This window comes from Pelophylax lessonae (assembly GCF_965119305.1).
Source record: "Pelophylax lessonae genome assembly, chromosome: 2".
NCBI lineage: Eukaryota > Metazoa > Chordata > Amphibia > Anura > Ranidae > Pelophylax > Pelophylax lessonae.
In genome coordinates, this window is record NC_138769.1 from 17298432 (window position 1) to 17319399 (window position 20968).

Sequence of the window (20968 nt, forward strand, 5' to 3'; positions counted from 1 at the left end):
CGATTAATTCTCTACGGTCTCTGCTTTAAAAATAAATATACAGTATACTATTTTGGGGATCTCAGTCATTTCCCAGCATGTGTACAGAGAGTGTCAGGAAAGCCCTGGAGCAGATGTGGTCACATGACACACCCTCCAATACAGCCCCGCCTACTGGGCTGAGCCTGTCTCCTGATATAACTCCCCACCCCAAGGCATGGTACAGTTCGCTCCTCTACAGACTGACTGCACAGTTAAGGGATAGCAGCTCGGAGGGAACTTATAATGCCGATGTGCGGGGGTCTAGGAGGGGTGAAATCAGCCACCCCGGAGGTTCAGGAGATCTGTGATCGGGTGAGTGAGGCGGCAGGGGGCGCTGTGTGGTAATTCCCGAGGGAGATGGAGAGGGCATTACTGACCTCTGCCATAGAGAAGGGATCGGCCAATGTGGGAGGATCGTGTGACAGTGTGATGAGATACAATGTATGTGTGCTGTGTGTGATGAGATACAATGTATGTGTGCTGTGTGAGGAGGGATACAATGTATGTGTGCTGTGTGTGATGAGATACAATGTATGTGTGCTGTGTGTGATGAGATACAATGTATGTGTGCTGTGTGAGGAGAGATACAATGTATGTGTGAGGAGAGATACAATGTACGTGTGTTGTGTGTGAGGAGAGATACAATGTACGTGTGTTGTGTGTGAGGAGGGATACAATGTATGTGTGGTGTGTGAGGAGAGATACAATGTACGTGTGCTGTGTGTGAGGAGGGATACAATGTATGTGTGCTGTGTGTGAGGAGGGATACAATGTACGTGTGCTGTGTGTGAGGAGAGATACAATGTATGTGTGTTGTGTGTGAGGAGGGATACAATGTATGTGTGCTGTGTGTGAGGAGGGATACAATGTATGTGTGTTGTGTGTGAGGAGGGATACAATGTATGTGTGCTGTGTGTGAGGAGGGATACAATGTACGTGTGCTGTGTGTGAGGAGAGATACAATGTACGTGTGCTGTGTGTGAGGAGAGATACAATGTATGTGTGTTGTGTGTGAGGAGGGATACAATGTACGTGTGCTGTGTGTGAGGAGGGATACAATGTACGTGTGCTGTGTGTGAGGAGGGATACAATGTACGTGTGCTGTGTGTGAGGAGAGATACAATGTACGTGTGCTGTGTGTGAGGAGAGATACAATGTATGTGTGAGGAGAGATACAATGTACGTGTGTTGTGTGTGAGGAGAGATACAATGTACGTGTGTTGTGTGTGAGGAGGGATACAATGTATGTGTGGTGTGTGAGGAGAGATACAATGTACGTGTGCTGTGTGTGAGGAGGGATACAATGTATGTGTGCTGTGTGTGAGGAGGGATACAATGTACGTGTGCTGTGTGTGAGGAGGGATACAATGTACGTGTGCTGTGTGTGAGGAGAGATACAATGTACGTGTGCTGTGTGTGAGGAGAGATACAATGTACGTGTGCTGTGTGTGAGGAGAGATACAATGTATGTGTGCTGTGTGTGAGGAGGGATACAATGTACGTGTGCTGTGTGTGAGGAGAGATACAATGTATGTGTGCTGTGTGTGAGGAGGGATACAATGTACGTGTGCTGTGTGTGAGGAGAGATACAATGTATGTGTGCTGTGTGTGAGGAGAGATACAATGTATGTGTGTTGTGTGTGAGGAGGGATACAATGTATGTGTGCTGTGTGTGAGGAGGGATACAATGTATGTGTGTTGTGTGTGAGGAGGGATACAATGTATGTGTGCTGTGTGTGAGGAGGGATACAATGTACGTGTGCTGTGTGTGAGGAGAGATACAATGTACGTGTGCTGTGTGTGAGGAGAGATACAATGTATGTGTGCTGTGTGTGAGGAGAGATACAATGTACGTGTGCTGTGTGTGAGGAGAGATACAATGTATGTGTGAGGAGAGATACAATGTACGTGTGTTGTGTGTGAGGAGAGATACAATGTACGTGTGTTGTGTGTGAGGAGGGATACAATGTATGTGTGGTGTGTGAGGAGAGATACAATGTACGTGTGCTGTGTGTGAGGAGGGATACAATGTATGTGTGCTGTGTGTGAGGAGGGATACAATGTACGTGTGCTGTGTGTGAGGAGAGATACAATGTATGTGTGCTGTGTGTGAGGAGAGATACAATGTATGTGTGCTGTGTGTGAGGAGAGATACAATGTATGTGTGTTGTGTGTGAGGAGGGATACAATGTATGTGTGCTGTGTGTGAGGAGGGATACAATGTATGTGTGTTGTGTGTGAGGAGGGATACAATGTATGTGTGCTGTGTGTGAGGAGGGATACAATGTACGTGTGCTGTGTGTGAGGAGAGATACAATGTACGTGTGCTGTGTGTGAGGAGAGATACAATGTACGTGTGCTGTGTGTGAGGAGAGATACAATGTATGTGTGCTGTGTGTGAGGAGAGATACAATGTACGTGTGCTGTGTGTGAGGAGAGATACAATGTACGTGTGCTGTGTGTGAGGAGAGATACAATGTACGTGTGCTGTGTGTGAGGAGGGATACAATGTATGTGTGCTGTGTGTGAGGAGGGATACAATGTATGTGTGCTGTGTGTGAGGAGGGATACAATGTATGTGTGCTGTGTGTGAGGAGGGATACAATGTATGTGTGCTGTGTGTGAGGAGGGATACAATGTATGTGTGCTGTGTGTGAGGAGGGATACAATGTATGTGTGCTGTGTGTGAGGAGAGATACAATGTATGTGTGCTGTGTGTGAGGAGAGATACAATGTATGTGTGCTGTGTGTGAGGAGAGATACAATGTATGTGTGCTGTGTGTGACGAGAGATACAATGTATGTGTGCTGTGTGTGAGGAGAGATACAATGTACGTGTGCTGTGTGTGAGGAGAGATACAATGTACGTGTGCTGTGTGTGAGGAGGGATACAATGTATGTGTGCTGTGTGTGAGGAGGGATACAATGTATGTGTGCTGTGTGTGACGAGAGATACAATGTATTTGTGCTGTGTGTGACGAGATACAATGTACGTGTGCTGTGTAGGGCTGAAACCACGAATCGATTAATCGGTCAGCCTTTGTTTATTATTTGTTTACATATCAGAAAATAAAGTGCAACGCACATACAGCTCAGTACACGGTCCATACATGTATGTAGATGGCAGAGAACTTGTGAATGTGTGAGGAGCAATGCCTCATGGGAAATGTAGTCCTGGGCAAGAGAAGGAATCAAGTGATTCTAAAGGCAGAGTTTTTTTTTTTTTTTTTACCTTGCTATATACCTTGCTTACAATCACTTTAAGGGCTCTGTGCAGGGAAGATCAGCATCTGAACCCAGAGAAGCTGGAGGCTGATAGACTAGAGGTGATATAAGGCATTACAATTACATTTAGAGTACAAGTATACTAGTATTGTGCATTATATTTAAAGCGGAGTTCCGTTCACAAAAACATTTTTTCAATGAACATACCCCCGGGACAGTCAGGGCTAGTACATTCCACAATGGCTAGCCTCTGATCTGTCCCTGGTTGGCACTTACCTGCAAGAAGAAATACTCACTTATAAAATTTCTTCTACAGCGTTGCCGTCTCTGTTGTGGGCAGCTGAAGCCGGCGCGATCCTCTTCTGCGTCCTCTTCCGCGTCTTCTTCTCCCAGAATGCTCCTTCACCGGCCCCGCTCGTCACTTCCGGCGCGGCGCCCCATTCCTACACAGCTGTTTAGCAGGGAATGAGGCGTCGCACTGGATGATGTTCAGCTCCCAGGAATCATTGCAAACCTGAGAGTAGGCTTGTGACGCTATCAGATTTTCATGCTGCGATTAATTGATTAAGGTTTTGCCACGGTATACGGTATTATCACGGTATTCAATTATTCAATTTAAATTATTAAATTTCTACGTCACTTGAATTTCATTGCTGAATTTAGGGACTTTGGTTCACTTTTACACATTATTATATAGTCAGTCAGTACAGACTCTGAACCAGGCTTAAAATAATCCATCAAGCAGTGTCTGGCTACCTGGTGATGACTGGTCCTGGCGCTCGGCTCCGATCCAATGGCCTGGTCATTAAGGCAGAGTTCCACCCTAAATTTATACTTGCCTCCATCTTCTCGCTCCAGGTCACCTGAAAAACAAATGGATAATCGCAATTTTTTTTTTTTTTACTTACCTTGTAGAGAAAATATACTTGCCTTACTTCCTTCTTCCTCCCCTCGGCGGCCATGGCGATTCGTCACTTCCTGGCTTTTGCAATGATTCCTGGGAGCTGAACGTCATCGCTCCCAGGAATCCTTGCGCCTGCACCGGCCCGACGTCAGTTCCGGCGCGCGCGCGTCATTCCCTTCTAAACAGCTTCTGGGCATGCCCAGAAGCTGTGGAGGGATGACGCGCGCGCACCGGAAGTGACGTCGGGCCGGTGCAGTACATCGTAGGACCGAAGAAGAAGGAAGAGGACACAGAAGAGGACGTGCTGGCTTCAAGCTGCCCACACCTGAGATGGCAGCGCTGTACAAGACATTTTCAAGGTAAGTATTTCTCCCAAAAGGTAAGTGCAACCCGGGACAGATCAGAGGCTAGCCATTGTGGGATGTACTAGCCCTGACTGTCCGGGGGGTATTTTTATTAAAAAATGTATAACCAGGGTGGAACTCTGCTTTAAGGGGGCAAATCCTTGTGGTCAAGAAGTGGTTAAACCTGAAGGAGGACCGGTGTTATTTATAAATTACTTTACTATTGCTTTAGGCCTGGTTTACATGTATGCGGGTTGGCGGTTCACATGTATGCGGGTTGGCGGTTCACATGTATGCGGGTTGGCGGCCCACATTTGCACAGGCATAGCAGCCCATTGATTTGGAACGGGCTGCTATGCCCTCATTTTCCGCAGAAAAAAGGTGCATGCAGCATTTTTTTTTTAATTCAGTGGCCTTGAAATCCATCCTGTTTTTGCACCATGCGACTAACCTGCAGTTCCTGCTCTGGCAAGCTTTCTGCGTTTTTGTATATACGTGGGCCCAGCATTTAAAAACACAGTTTGCGTGTGCAGCAACTGCAGGTAAGTCGCATGATGCAAAAGCAGGATGGATTTCATGGCCACTGCATTTTTTTTTTTTAAATCTGCATGCAGCTTTTTTTCAGCCGAAAACGCAGGCATAGCAGCTCAAGCCCATTCAAATCAATGGGCTGCTATGCCTGTGCAAAAGTGGGCCGCCAACCCACATACATGGGAACCAGGCCTAAAGCAATAGTAAAGTCATTTATAGATAAAAACACCGGTCCTCCTGCAGGTTTAACCACTTCTAGACCGCAAGGATTTGCCCCCTTAATGACCAGGCCATCGGATCAGAGCGCCAGGACCAGTCATCACCAGGTAGGCCAGACACTGCTTGATGGGTATATAATAATGTAGTGTGTGTGTGTATGTGTATGTATGTATATATATATATATATATATATATATATATATATATATATATATATATATATATATATATATATATATATATATATATATATATATATATATATATAAATAAGCTTCTATGCCTATGTATGTGTGTGTATATCTCTATCTATCTATCAAAACTTGCTTGTAAATTAGGCAGTTTCTGTGTCTGAGCCCTGGAAGAAGCAATGGGGGTGTGTGCTGGGACTGGGAGCCGTCTGATTGGTTACAGGGAGGAGCTAAGTCTTTCACTTTAGGATCATATTACCAGAGCTGTTTTCTATTGAGTGAGTGAATGAGTCATCCAGCTCACTGAAATGTATCAATTCTAAAGTCAAGACTTGAGGAGCAGATAAACACAGTATTTTAAGCCCCCGTTCACACTTGGACGACCTGTCAGGCGACCTGGTCGCCTGACAGGTCGCCGTAGGTCGCCTGCCATACAGAAGCTGTGGACCCGTTCTAATAGGAGCGACACAAGTCGCTCCAACTTAGAAAAAGGGTCCGGAGCTTCTTTGGGGCAACCCGGAGCGACCTGCATTGACTTCAATGTTATGAAGTCCGTGCCGGCCGCTCCGAGGTCGCGGTGCGAGCAGCGCACCACGACTTGTGTGGTCGCCCGGGGAAGTCGGATCGCCCCAGTGTGAACGGGGCCTAAAAATGCCACAAAAACAATACCGTGTGTATGTAATACCGCGATATATCGAATTACCGAAAACCGGCACATCTCTACCGGAGAGACGGCGCGGGCCGAGGCCACAGAGGGAGGAAGTGGAAAATAGGTGAGTATTTCTTTCTACAATTACAAGGTAAGTAAAAAAATAAATAAATAAATCCTAACTATCCAATTCCTTTTCAGGTAAAGAAGAGCAAGCGGATGGCCACAAAATCGAGTAGGTCGATTTTGTGCCCGGAACTCCACTTTAAAATTATTATTTCCATAAAAAAAAAAAAGTCTCAGTTGTTAGTACTACTTTAATATATAAATGTTATTTCCCCTCCACCCTTCATGTTTGACTCCCAATTAAAATATCCTGCATATCCGACTTCTGGGCATATATTTTTATACATATATATGCACACACATGATATAAGATATAAATCCTTTCACTGTTTCACAGTAGAAATTATAATTATATTACAGTAGCGATTCTCTGCTGGTTTTTTTTTTTTTACTATAAAAGGGCTATTTTTTTTTAACCCCATCATGACAGGTGATTAAACAAAAAAAAAAAAAAAAAAAAGCATGCTGCTGCTACTAAATGTCTTCTTCTGCCCATACATGCTTTGTTTTTTTGGACAAAAATGTTTGCATCTAGATTTATACAAAAATGACTTGTATATTTGTTGAATGGACGTTGTTTGAAAATTCCACTTGCTTCTAACATTCAATTTTAAAATGAATAGAACTCCTGTAAACCGCATACACTTTTTAAAGATTAGTCCATCCGGCATACGATCTTGGAGGCCATGTGCGTGGCCACGCCTGGCATGACCACGTGACCTCCGAGATCGTCATCATATGCCGGACGGAGCGTGTTACGGAACAGGGCACCCCTGAGCAGGTACTTCCGTTGACAGATGCTCCTAGTGCTTCCCGAGGGCTCCAAGCACTCCACCAGACACCGTAAGCACTTCAGACTCCACGAACCGCTGCAGCTTGGTTAGGGTCTTGGCATCTCCTACCCACCCTGGACCAAAGACAAGGCCCCAGGTTCCTGTGGGTGAACCTCTCTTTCCCCAGAGAGTGCAGCACGAACAAGCTCTTTCACAAGCTCTTACAAGAGCTTAGTGATTCTCTAAGGGAGTATGGAAGACCATAGCAATCCCTGCAGCAGATTCCCCCAATAACGAGACAAAGCTCCGAGATGAGGGTAAAACAGGAACAACATTTATTGGAAGAACAGAGCACACTTTTATACAGAAATTGGAACATCCCTCCCCCAACAACCGCCTTCCCATTGGTCAATTGCAAAGCACTTGCAGTTCTCACCAAGGTCCTCTCCAGTATATGCAAATGAGGGCTTGAAAATGAGTCAACAGGGATTGGTCAGATAGCTTTGACCAATGCAAGGAGACAGAAGCCCCAGGGGGGCAATCAATGCACACAACAGTCAGACACAGAACAATGGTTCCCTAACGAGCCCTCAATACACATTACTCTGAGTGTCAATAGACCACCCGTTTCCTCAGAACTTCCTGTAATGCCCATATTAGGAGTTGGCTTCCTGTTCCTTACAGTTTACAGGAATACGTTTTAGCTTCCAGGAGAGGCAAGGCTCCATTAGCCACATGTTTAAAGAAACACAAAAAGACACAAAAATGCATAACTCCCAGTCTACTGAACAGAACCCCTACATTCAACCCATCCCCAGATAGCCTGGATCTGACCGCTCAACATATCCAAACAGCGCTCAGATGCCACAAACACGTCCAATTGCCATGGGGTTTATGTTTAGCCTGGGCTGATGAGAGGGTCCATAGTCATATTGCAGGAGGCGAGCAACCAGGCTTCTCCAACGCCCAGTGGCGAGATTGGTCTCGTCACAGAGCGGTATCACCCAGGTGTCACTTATGGCAAGTGGATGAGAGACGGATCGGTATAGGGTGAGTGGGAGATGGGAGTGGGTGAGAGGCAGAGCAGTATTGAGTGGATGCCGAAGGGAGGGGTATCACGGCAGGTGGGTGAGAGATACCGATCTGCCAGCAGATCTGCTAATGTGGAATTTCTTATATCTTTAATTAGTACATATGTGAGTGGCATTGCAATAACATTTGTAAACGGAATTATGCTATGTGACATCATTTTACCCTTACATGAGCAATATTTGGAATAATCTGCGATATCGGCCAGTTCTGGGGCCGATACAGATATATCGGCAAAAGTCAATATCGACCTTGCCGATAATCGGTTGATCCCTAATTTAAACCTCCAATAATACATATATCTGCTCAGAGTGGATTAAATATCCAACTATATTGCTGGATATTTATATTTACCACTGCATATAGATATTCAAGAATATTAACTAAATTATACACCAACTTTTTTTTGTTGAGGTTTTTATCCGATTAGTCGATTAATCGAAACCATAATCGGCCAACTAATCGATTACGAAAATAATCGTTAGTTGCAGCCCTATATGTATGTGTGTGTGGAGAGATACAATGTATGTGTGTGTGTGTATATATATATATATATATATATATATATATATATATATATATATATATATAATGTATATTAGCTCTTGTACAAGCTGTATCCTGTGTGTGTTGCAGGTTATGCTGTGACCTGTAGTCCCACACTAGGGACACTTGCCCAGTGTCAGATATTAGAGACAGCTGAGGAACTATCAGTCCCAGCACAGTCAGTATGACACTGCAGAGATGTACAGCCATTGAAGAGGAGTGGGCCAACATTCCACAATCACCGATCTGATCACCTCTATGCCAAGGAGATGCGTTGCACTGTGTTGACCGGTTTTTGGACCCCCCAATACAGTAAAACTGCACATTTTAGGCCCCTTTCACACAGGCGGACCGGTTAGATCTGCCTGTCAGTTTTTCAGGCAGATCTGAACGGTCCCCCCATGCATCTCTATGGGGCAGCGGATGTCAGCGGAGACATGTTCACTGATATCCGATCCGTCAAATCTGGACCAATGGAAACCCTATTTCTCTAGCGCTCATTGACAGACGTAGTCCTCGGTGATACACCACCTTCGGGTTATGTTGCCTCCACAGGAGCAGGACTAGACAGGAAATTAAAAAAGCTCTGGCCACACCCTAGGGGCAGTCCCAGAGGGTATATCCTCTCTCTCTCTGCCTCAGCAAATCAGTTATTTTCTGTCTAGTTAGGAGTAAGGACCTAGATACCTTGCTGGGATCTTAGGTCCTGGCAAGAATTTTTTCTTAAAGGATTTTTTAGACAGCTTTTTTTCTCCAGTGTTCCTGTGAGATCTTCAAGCAAGAAAGCTGAACTGGGCGACGGGCTGGATGTTGAGATCCGGTGGTCACCCCAGTTCAGCCTACGAGCGCGTGCAGGCCATAGCTCCGCGCTGGGTCGGCCGCGACAAAGTCCCATTAAAGGACTGTCCACGCGAGTTAAACGTCTCGCTGAAACGCCAAAGACCATGAGTCACGGCGTCCATATCGGTCGACAGCCCTCCCGCCCCGGTGGAGAGGGGTACTGTCAGGAGTTGGTGCCCGCCTGGTTCCGGTATGGTGAGTAGTATGTTCCCCCTTTTCCCCTGACGGGTCTTGTGGTGAACGCGGGCCCCTCTCTGTATGGTAAGATAGAGTCCCTCTCTATCCTATAACATGACACAGATCCTCCTACTTTGAGTGTGATTTTATGTGCAAAAAGCCAGGAGGCTTGGTTTGGGAGCTAACAATCTAATTGTATACATGTTAAAAAGATGTAATCTGTGGCATTCTGGGAATCTTATGGGTTAAGTATAAGCTACCTACCAGTCAGAAGCCTTGGACATGTAGACTGCCTTCCTAATCAGATCTCCAGCTATTAGCAGGCCTCCCGAATGGCCATGCGGTCCGCCAGGGCCGGTACCGCCAACCACGCCATATCCCCATGCAGAGAGAGTGTTGTGTGCCCTGCAGCACACCGCTATTCAGTACAGGCCGCCGCCATTTTTTTTGCTGGATCGCACGAGCCGCCATTTTGGCGTAGCCTCGTGTCTCCAGCATGGGGGCGGCCATGTTTGAGGTGATCCAAACACCTCGTGGAGCTTGGGGGAGGCGCCGGAAGGCGTGCAGAGGGGCGGAGCCGCCTCCTTTCTTCCTGGGCAGCCAGCCAAAAGACTTCCTGTTTGTCAAGACAGCGCTGTAACCTGTTGCAGTTAAACTCTGAGCATCAAGTGGTGAGCCTGGGGGTCTATCTCTCTCTCTCTCTCTCTCTCGATCGATAGGGATCCCTAGCAGGTAACACTAAGGGGCTTTTGTGGCGCTGGGGGTCTGAAAAAAAAAAAAAAAAAAATTTTTATTTTTGAATTATATTATCCAGGAAGTGACTGGAATTATCATGGACCCTGCCACACATATTCCCCCACCTGTTTCCCTCGAGGGGGCCACGGGACCCGCCGGTGCACAGAGTATAGAGTCATTTACAGCAATTTTGGAGTCTATGGTGGCTCGGGTGGAGGCGGCCTGTCAGGGACGGGGGTCAAGGAAGCGACCCCCGCCTACCCCTATACTATCTGACACCTCTGACTCTGATTCAGAGATGGTCACTGCAGTTGCAGGTTCCTCTGCAAGGGCTGTTATCCCAGGTAAAGCCCCCTCAGACAGTGAGGAGGACGTTTCTTCTCCTGCTATAATTCAGGAAGAAGCATTGGTGGACGCACTAGTTGTGGCAGTGCAGGAAACCTTAAAACTTGAGGCTTTACCGGCAGAGGCAACTGAAACAGAGATTCCCTTTGGTACTAATAAGCCCATCAAAACGGTGAAGGTTTTTCCTGTACCTAAATGTTTCGGTAATCAGATTAAAGGAGAATGGGAGCATTCTAAACGTACCTTTACTATTTCCAAGCGTATTGCTAGACGCTATCCGTTTGAGGAATCCATCATTAAGAAATGGACGGTACCACCAGTGGTGGATCCACCTATTTCCAGGCTGAATAAAGCCACGGTTATTCCAGTGGAGGATACTTCGTCCTTTAAGGATCCGGTGGATCGAAAGATGGAAGCAGAGTCCCGCACCATCTTCTCTCTGATAGGGTCAGCATTTAGACCAGTAATTGTTATTAGTCTAGTTTCCCAGACACTTACGGAATGGGCGAGAATGGTACGCCAAGACCTTAGGGGAAAAGATATTCCCCAGGAGACATCTGATTTGATGGAACAGATTATACAAGGGCTACAGTTTATCTGTGACGCAGCCTTGGACACTACTCCCCTATTAGGGCATGCATCTATGTCAGCGGTGATCCTCAGACGTGTGCTGTGGTTAAAATGCTGGTCAGCTGACCTAGGTTCCAAAAAGACCTTGACTAATCTCCCTTTTCAGGGGAATCGTCTATTTGGGGCCAACCTAGATGAAATCATTAAGGATGCCACTGGGGGCAAGAGTACTTTTTTGCCACAGGCTGCAAAAGCTAAGGGACCTCGCAACAAGCGAGGACCTTTCTTTACTGCCCATAAAGGGCGCCCGGCTGGTACTAGCGGGAAAGGCAAGACTCCTCCAGGAGGGTTCAAGAAGGGCTGGTCGGACAAGCAAAGGACCAACCCAGCCAAACCCGAAGCAAAGGAGTACACAGCCTGAAGGTGCGCCCCCACCCGGTTTCAGGGTGGGGGAACGTTTTCACCGGTATTCAGGACATTAGATCGAGCATCAACCACTACTACCGGTGCGATTCTTCCCTTCCAACATTTAAGTACTACAGGAAGCGGTAGTTACCGTTCCCTGAATAGATCTTTTCCTTTACCTTTTCCTAAGATTAGTCCCGATACCTCACAGGAATCGGATCTGGTTGACCAAATAGGCCAAGTAGCCTCTAGTCGGGTGACTTCGGTCCCTGAGGTTCAACCAGAAAAGATCACCTTTCCTGATAACTATCAGGTATCTGATAAATGTGTGGGAACAGAAAACGACCAGACTTTCTCGGATGGTCGGGGCCAGATACCTCTAGGGACGCCTGGTTCAGATTCTATCAGCGCCAGTGGTCCTAGAAATTCTAGGCTGGCCTCCTCAAGCCGGCCTGGCCGACTTGGACATGTTAGTCGTAGACGTTCCGTGGGAACTTCGTCTCAGGGAGTGTCTGTGGTCTCAAGGACCAATTTACCATCATGCTTTACAGTCGCTGGGTTTAATGGCCTGGCCATTGAGACCCAAGTACTGAAGGACAGAGGTTTGTCTACTTCAGTCATTCCTACCCTTATTAAAGCAAGGAAAGCGACTTCCAGCAAAGTCTATTATCACACATGGAAGACTTGTATTGCGTGGTGCGAATCTTTAGGATTTCCTCCACGTACCTATTCGGTGACTCGAATATTGGCCTTTTTTGCAACAAGGGGTTGAGCAGAAGCTAGCCTTGAGCACCATCAAGGGTCAAGTTTCAGCATTAGCAATCTTCTTTCAGAAGCCTTTAGCTACCAAATCCTTGGTGCGGAATTTCATCCAGGGGGTGCGGCACCTGGCTCCTCCAGTCCGCGCGCCCTTACCGCCCTGGGATCTTAATTTGGTTTTGTCGGTTCTACAGAAACCTCCCTTTGAAAACATCAGGGAGATTCCCTTGCTTACTTTATCCCAGAAGGTGGCCTTCTTGGTAGCTATTACTTCTGCTCGCAGGGTGTCAGAACTGGCTGCATTATCATGCCAGTCCCCATACTTAGTGATTCATAGGGATAAGGTAGTACTTCATCCTAAGCCATCCTTTCTTCCTAAGGTGGTTTCAGATTTTCATCTGAATGAAGATATTGTACTACCTTCCTTGTGTCCTCAGCCCAAGCATCATCGGGAACATGCGTTGCATTCCTTAGATGTGGTTCGGGCAATCAGGGTATACCTGAAAGCTACGGAATCGTTCCGTAAGACGGATTCACTTTTTGTGATCACGGATGGCCCCAGAAAGGGTTTGCCTGCATCTGCCGCGACCATTGCCAAATGGATTAGACAAACGGTGGTACAGGCTTATTCTATTAAGGGTCAGAGTCCTCCGTTCCCTGTTAGGGCGCACTCCACTCGAGCGCTCAGTACTTCCTGGGCCTTTCGCCATCAGGCGTCAGTGGTCCAGGTATGTAAGGCGGCCACCTGGTCGTCAGTACATACCTTTACAAAATTCTATAAAATTGATGTGACGGCATCGGCGGATGCCTCATTTGGCCGAAAGGTTTTGCAGGCCGCAATTTGAGGAGACCGGTGGTCTACCTCGAGGGTTTTTTTCTGTTTGAAAAAAAAAAAAAAATTTTTTCTCTTTTTTTGTTGAGTCTCATCATTAAGGATGAGCATTGTAAACTTCTAGTTGGCACCGGTTGGGCCTTCTAGATTGGGATTTGATTTAATTTTCCCACCCCTCAGTTGTGATACTGCTCTGGGACGTCCCGAAGGTGCTGTATCACCGAGGACTACGTCTGTCAATGAGCGCTAGAGAAAAATGGATTTTTGTAAAATCTTACCGTAAAATCCTTTTCTCTTAGCTCATTGACAGACGTAGTCCCCGCCCCTCTGTTTTTTGAGTTGGGTTAAAATCTCTAAAGACTGCTTTTTCACATAACTGATTTGCTGAGGCAGAGAGAGAGAGGATATACCCTCTGGGACTGCCCCTAGGGTGTGGCCAGAGCTTTTTTAATTTCCTGTCTAGTCCTGCTCCTGTGGAGGCAACATAACCCGAAGGTGGTGTATCACCGAGGACTACGTCTGTCAATGAGCTAAGAGAAAAGGATTTTACAAAAATCCATTTTTTCCATCTGTCCAGTGGATCGGATTGGATGGGATCGGATGAGAATGGACAGACGGTCCGTTCCCATCCGATTCCCCCCTCAGAGAGGCATGGGGCTCTGACGCCTCCCTCTCAGCACACAGAGCTGTCATCCTCCTGCTCAGCGGGGGATGGGCGGCACTCCTATGCAATAATAATGCTGTCCAATCAGCATCTTGATATGCCACACCTGTGAGGTGCATGAATTATCTCGGCAAAGGAGAAGTGATCACTAACACAGATTTAGGACAGATTTGTGAACAATATTTGAGAGAAATCGGCCTTTTGTGTACATAGAAAAAGTCTTTGATCTTTGAGTTAAGCTCATGAAAAATGGGGGCAAAAACAAAAGTGTTTTTTTTTTTTTTGTTTAATTTTGTGTTGAAAAGCAACTAAAGGCAAAACCTTTTTTTTTTTTTTTTTGTGTTAGATAGTATGAAGAGGGGTTAGAACCCCTGTCAGTTTTTATTGCTGTCTGTGTCCCCGTTAGGGAGATTCACCCTCTGTTTGTCCTACCATTATCAGTGAAAGTAAAAAAAAAAAGGGGAAAATCCCAAAATGTGGGTTGTCCCCAGTAAAGTAATAGAGGGTAAATATTACAATGGGGACACTAGTTCTGGTCATTGGGGGTCCACAAGAGATTCTCCTCCTCCTAATTTTCAGAGATTTCCTTTGGCTATGGGACAGGAAGTGAAGGGAAATCTTCTCAATAGGACACAGATGGTAGGGGTCAGTGTCGACCTCCCTATATTTGTGGTCAGTGTAGACCTCCCTATATTGGGGGGGGGGGTTGTGTAGTCCTCCCTATATTGGGGGGGGGCCGGGTAGTCCTTACTATATTGGGGGTCTGTGTAGTCCTCCCTATATATGTGGTCAGTGTAGACCTCCCTATATTTAGGGGGGGTTTGTGTAGTCCTCCCTATATTTGTGGTCAGTGTAGAGTAGACCTCCCTATATTGGGGGGGGGGGGGTCTGTGTAGTCCTCACTTATATTGGGGGGGGGGTCTGTGTAGTCCTTCCTTTATTGGGCAGGTCTGTGTAGTCCTCCCTATATATGTGGTCAGTGTAGACCTCCCTATATTTGGGGGGGGGGGAGTTTGTGTAGTCCTCCCTATATTTGTGGTCAGTGTAGAGTAGACCTCCCTATATTGGGGGGTCTGTGTAGTCCTTCCTATATTGGGGGGGGGGTCTGTGTAGTCCTTCCTATATTGGGGGGGGGGTCTGTGTAGTCCTCCCTATATTGGGGGGGGGGGTTGTGTAGTCCTCCCTATATGTGTGGTCAGTGTAGACCTCCCTATATTGGTGGGGTGTCTGTGTAGTCCTCCCTATATTGGGGGGGGGGGTCAGTGTAGTCCTCCCTGTATTTGTGGTCAGTGTAGACCTCCCTATATTGGGGGGGGGGGGTCAGTGTAGTCCTCCCTATATTGGGGGGGGGGTCTGTGTAGTCCTCCCTATATTGGGGTATTGGGGGGGGTCAGTGTAGTCCTCCCTGTATTTGTGGTCAGTGTAGACCTCCCTATATTGGGGGGGGGGGGGGTCAGTGTAGTCCTCCCTATATTGGGGGGGGGGGTCAGTGTAGTCCTCCCTATATTTGGGTCAATGTAGTCCTCCCTATATTGGGAGGGGGGGCAGTGTAGTCCTAAAGGTAAAATGGTAGGGTTGGGGCATGATCTAGGTTAGTGTATGGGGGGTGTATTATATAAAATAGAAAAAGAAAAAACTTTTAATAAACTTTTGGTCCATTGAAACGGCATGATGTTCTTTCCTTTAGTGCAACGCTGAAAGATTTGAATGTTCTCCTACTATTTTCTCTCAAAACTGTGTGATTGGGGGAAAAAAAAAATTGCATCATGGCCACTAGATGGTGCTGAGGAGCAAACTTTTCTCATATGATACTCAGTGCCATCTAGTGGCCACATTGTGATATTTTTCTCATTCATTTTTTTTAATGAATGTTCAATCTTCAGAGACTCTAAACTAAGAACATTCAATTTGTTCCATTCACAATGCACTAATTTACACACCGTTTCCTACAAAAAACAGCTACGAGATTTTTTATATACACACCCCTATGAGGAGACCATATTGAGGCACTCATTACCATCTCTTCTCTTCCAGTTCAAAGAGGAGGTGGAGAAGAGATCCGGGATGACTTTCAGCATTTTTGAAGCCGTCGAATACAAGACTCAGCTTGTTGCCGGAACAAATTACTTCATTAAGGTAATGCAGAGCGCAATGGAGGATGTCTCAGAGGAGAAGCTGATCTGTATTCCTTGTATTTATCACACAGAAATGTATTCCAGTCATCGCTCAGCTCATCTCCTATAGGGAGGGGGGATGGGAGAAATGATTACCAGAGGCGTCCATCCCAAAGTTTACTGCTCAGACCGGGTTTAAAACCCAACTCCAGCTACAACCATTTTTGCTGGTGTTGGGCTTTAAAATTTTATAAATCTTTTCACAACACTTTCCCAAAAGGATTCCAATTAGAATAGATCTAGGGTGAAAGTTGTGTGAATCCTGTCCAAAAAAAGTCTATAAATAGACTCCTCCTATACCTATTGTTGGATCTCCAATATTACACACACACTATTACCAAAAGTATTGGGACGCCTGCCTTCACACATGAACTTTAATGGCATCCCAGTCTAAAGCCCCGTACATACATGTTGAAATTCGGCCATGAATTTTCATCCGACGACCGATCCGCCGATTTTCGGCTTGTTAGTATGATGCTTCCGACAACCGACTCCAACTTTTCGGCCGAAAAAATTCTGGTGTGCAGGCTATAAAAATGTTTGTCCTCCGTCAAAACACGGCCGATTTTCGTGCAGTCAGTACAGATTTCGATGGGGAAAATCTTATGAGAAAGTCTGGGCATGCTCAGAGAAGAAAGCAACCCAACACATGACATCACTTCTGAAGTAGAATTCTGTCGTGCGAGGAAATTCGTGTGCAGTCTAGAGCACATTCCAACCAACAGACACCACTCTGGACAAAAGATGGGACGACCGGTCGGCGGAAATTAGTTGCGTGTGTACGAGGCTTTAGTCCATAGGGTTCAATATTGAGTTGGCCCATCCTTTGCAGCTATAACAGCTTCAACTCTTCTGGGAAGGCTGTCCACAAGGTTTAGGAGTGTGTCTATGGGAATGTTTGACCATTCTTCCAGAAGTGCATTTGTGAGGTCAGGCACTGATGTTGGATGAGAAGGCCTGGCTTGCAGTCTCTGCTCTTATTCATCCCAAAGGTGTTCTATTGGGTTGAGGTCAGGATTCTGTGCAGGCCAGTCATGTTCCTCCACCCCAAACTCTCTCATCCATGCCTTTGTGGACTTAGTATTGAACCCTACAGGCTAAGACTGGGATGCCATTAACCACTTCTGCCCTTGAAAGTTTGTGGGGGATGGGCTAAGTGGAGGAAGACAGAGATCTGTGTTCCTGCTTAGCAGAAACTCAAGATATCTGTCTTTTTCTCTGACGGATCGCAGTTCTGCCTCTCCTGTGAACGATCGTTAAATGCAAACCCAGCTACAGACACACAGAACGCCCCCGCTCCCTCCTCACTTCTTGTGATTGACAGCAGTGGGAGCCAAGGTCTCTGAGCCAATGAGAAGGGAGAGAGCCGGGCCAGGAGCTGCTCTTGTGCATATCGCTGGATTAAGATCAGGCTCAGGTAACTCATGCAGAGGCTTCAGGCTTTATAACTACCATGGCAGAAAATTCCTCTTCATTCCTTCAAGTGATTGTAAAGTCTTGTGTTTTTTTTTTTTTTTCTATTAAAATAACAAACCTGTTATACTTCCCTCCTCTGTGCAATCGGTTTTGAACAGAACACCCCTGATCCTCCTCTTCTCAGGTCCCTGGATGGAGCTCCTGCCCCCCCCCCCTCCTGTTGAGTGCCCCCATAGCAAGCAACTTGCTGGGGGGGCACCCGAGCTGAGCTGCAGCTCCATGTATCCATTCAGATACGGAGCTGCCATTTGCCACCCCCCCCCTCTCCTGATTGGCTAACTGAGTTTGACAGCAGCGGGAGCCAATGGTGCCGCTGCTATGTCTCAGCCAATCAGGAAAGAGAGTGTCGGACGGCAGAGGGATCGCTGGATAGAGAGGGGGCTCAGGTAAGTATGAGGGGGGGGGGTGCGGGGGCTGGTGCACACAGAAGGCTTGATATCTTAATGCATTGAATGCATTAAGATAAACCTTCTGCTTTTTACAACTCATTTAATATGTTTATGCTGTATAAATAATGTATTTTAAAAATTGTAAAGTTTCCGGTTAGTCAGAATATCAAGAAAAAACATTTTGAAACCATGTATCTTTTTTATTTCTATTTGGCCTGATGAAGAGCAAGGATATAATGTAACCAATTCATTCTCTTGAACAAACAAGAAGTCTGTTGCAATCGTCTTCAGTTCTACATAAATTTGCTTCTATTTTTTTAACTAAAAAAAAAAAAAAACAGCGAAACCCCAACGTAACCCCTCCCACATCATGTCCTTCAGCATTTGGCTGCCCACATCATGTCCTTCAGCATTTGGCTGCCCACATCATGTCCTTCAGCATTTGGCTGGTGCCTTTAAAAGGAGGAGTTCCACAAAGAAATGAGGCCACCCCAGCTAGGGATCCGAGATCATGGTCTTGGTATTGGCAGGGGAGGTTTTCTTGTGCCCCAGTAGGAGATAACCAGTTGTTACCCCCCCCACCCCCCCCCCCCATGCTACTTTTACAGAGTTAAACAAACTCCCCTTTCATTCATGGTGGTCACGAAAGGGTTGTAGCACTGCTCCAATCTGGAGGTCTCGGGATGTCTCTGCAGGTACTCCGAACATGGAAGAAGGAAGCGTCTGCATTCACCAATGCAGTGCCACCAAAGTGAGAGTGAATGGAGGAAAAGTCACCGTTCAATCCGACCAGATATAGCCAGTGTATGGCTCTAGCCACGCCCCTGATGCATTTCACCCCACCCACCGGGGCTTGGTCACAAAGGTGGGTGGGCGAAACACGCCAGAGCAGCACCAGATGAGGCCATAGACTGTGACTATAGCGGGTCGGTTTGAGCGGTGTCTTTTCCTTGGTTTTCTCTTTCATTAATGAAATAGCATCTGCCTTTATGTTGTCTTCTTCTATATTCTCTTCCATTGGTTGGGATTGTAGAGCTCCACCTTGTGTCCAGCCTGGGGTTTCCACACACAGGAAAAAAAAAATCTTCTAGTACCTAGAACTATGTCCAAACTGTGGACATTCAGCTGTTCGGGAACTACAGTTCCCATCATGCCTAGTTATGTCTGTGAATGTCAGAAATTAACAATGCCTCATGGGAATTGTAGTTCCTGAACAGCTGGAGGGCCGTCGTTTGGACACCCCTGAAACATGGAATTCTGGGAAATTCCCATGCTGCAGATTCCACTAACAAATTACATTAAAGTGGAACTAAACCCACTGAATTAACGATGTCTGAACACGAATGTAACTGTCACATTGTTCTCAACCAAACTATCAAGACATCCAATGGCTGGTGTCCTAACCGATCACAGGTGCAGCATCATGGCAGTTGCAGATCAAACAAAAGCCAAGATGGCAGCTTTCATGCTTGAAAAGGATATGAGGGTTTAGTTCCGCTTCAAGCACCAGCTTTTTTATTTTTTTTGTCTCCCAGAATAAAATGCCTCCCAGTTATTATTATTATTATTATTATTATTATTATTATTCAGGATTTCTATAGCACCAGCAGTTTACGTAGTGCTTTATGTTTAAATACTGGTCCATGCCCCCCACCCTATGGGCGTCCTCAGAACTTTTTTCAGAGGGGGGGGGGGTCATTTTAAGGTGACCCATGCTCCGCCCCTTGAAGGCGAAGTCATAAACTGGGCGAGCAGCAACTTGCGAGTATTTATTTTTAAAGGGGAAACTGCAGAATTGATTTTTAAAGTGTTTGTTAACCTAAAAAAAAAAAAAAATGTATCTTGTTCCCTTTAAAGCATGTTATACAGCACAGCACAGTGCTTATGCTGTGTAATTTGGCCCTTCTATTACCTAAAATACCTGGCTGATCCTGCCAGTTTCTACCCTCCCCTCTGTAAACTGACCACGGTATATCATGGCTGCTGAGCCCTGACACTGTGGTCAGTTTACTCCCCCCCCCCCCCCCCACCTGCTGCTGTAGTTTCATTAAAAGTTACATACCGTGTCTACAGTCTGTTTAATAATCCTGTGTCTGTGTTTTATAAAAATGAGCCGTTCTTTACCTGTTTTTTAGAGCGCTGATTGCTGCTCACACGACCTGCTGCCTCTCTCCTCCTCTTCTCCTCCCCTCCCGACTGACGTCAGCAGGGAATACTCAGCGGAGAGAGCCAGTGGGTCACGTGAGCGGCGATTGGCGCTCTGAAAACTGGTAAAGATTGGCTTATTTTTTTGAAAACACAGACGCACGGGCAGACAGGATGGTATAAAGTGGCTTAACAACCACTTTAAAGGGGGAAGATGAGATTTTGTATACCCAAGTCTCTTCCCCCCCAAAAAAATTCTGAGCTTTATTCAGTATAGGTGTGAGTCATAGTTGCCTAATCCAATTAACAGAATTGTCCTGACAACCCCCCCACACATACCTACACCTACCCATAGCTACTCATCACCAAGAGTTTTACTTCTAAAATGTAGGATGGGTGACAGGGTCACTTTATTGGAAATGAGAAGCAGTTACAGTGTTGGTGATTTTTGTTTTGTCCTCCTCAGACTCACATAGGAGATGAGAAGTATATACATCTGCGGGTCTACAAGAAGCTCCCATGCTACCAGGAGGAGATGAGCCTCACCGCCTTCCAGCTGGGCAAGACCAAACCGGACCAAATCGTCCACTTTGAACCCAGCGACTGACCAATCCGGACGCAGCTCTCTGTTCTCTGTTGCTAGTTTTCGTCTTTTTTTTTTAAAATAATAAATGCTATAAATCATGTGTTACTTGGGGGAGGGGTGTACAATACCGCTATAAACTCTGGATGTACACACAGCAACACTCCCTAGCAATCTTTGCAATAAAAAAAAAGTTACTGCATTAAAGTGATTGCAAATTCTTGGGTGTTTTATTTTAAATAACAAACATGTTATAA

At 46.1% G+C, this 20968-nt stretch overlaps 2 protein-coding genes across 2 annotated transcripts in view; one reads left to right on the top strand and one right to left on the bottom strand.

Annotated features, from left to right (window-relative positions):
* The window catches only part of LOC309547921 (uncharacterized protein), a gene marked incomplete at its 3' end in the record, with an annotated part of 293350 nt that overhangs the window by 65101 nt on the left and 207281 nt on the right, over positions 1–20968 (bottom strand). The window lies entirely within an intron of this gene.
* LOC309545196 (cystatin-A-like) lies at positions 198–20775 on the top strand. The gene is made up of 3 exons (XM_082244333.1): positions 198–333; positions 15979–16080; positions 20595–20775. Exons 1-3 carry the CDS (start codon positions 265–267, stop codon positions 20733–20735), a joined length of 312 nt encoding a protein of 103 aa, XP_082100459.1. The 5' UTR covers positions 198–264; the 3' UTR covers positions 20736–20775.

Excerpts from the sequence above, each read along its gene's own strand:
- LOC309545196 (XM_082244333.1), top strand. The coding sequence starts at position 265 with ATGCCGATGTGCGGGGGTCTAGGAGGGGTGAAATCAGCCACCCCGGAG. Across the intron at positions 334-15,978 it reads TTCAGGAGATCTGTGATCGG|TTCAAAGAGGAGGTGGAGAA; the intron begins GTGAGTGAGGCG and ends CTTCTCTTCCAG. Across the intron at positions 16,081-20,594 it reads GAACAAATTACTTCATTAAG|ACTCACATAGGAGATGAGAA; the intron begins GTAATGCAGAGC and ends TGTCCTCCTCAG.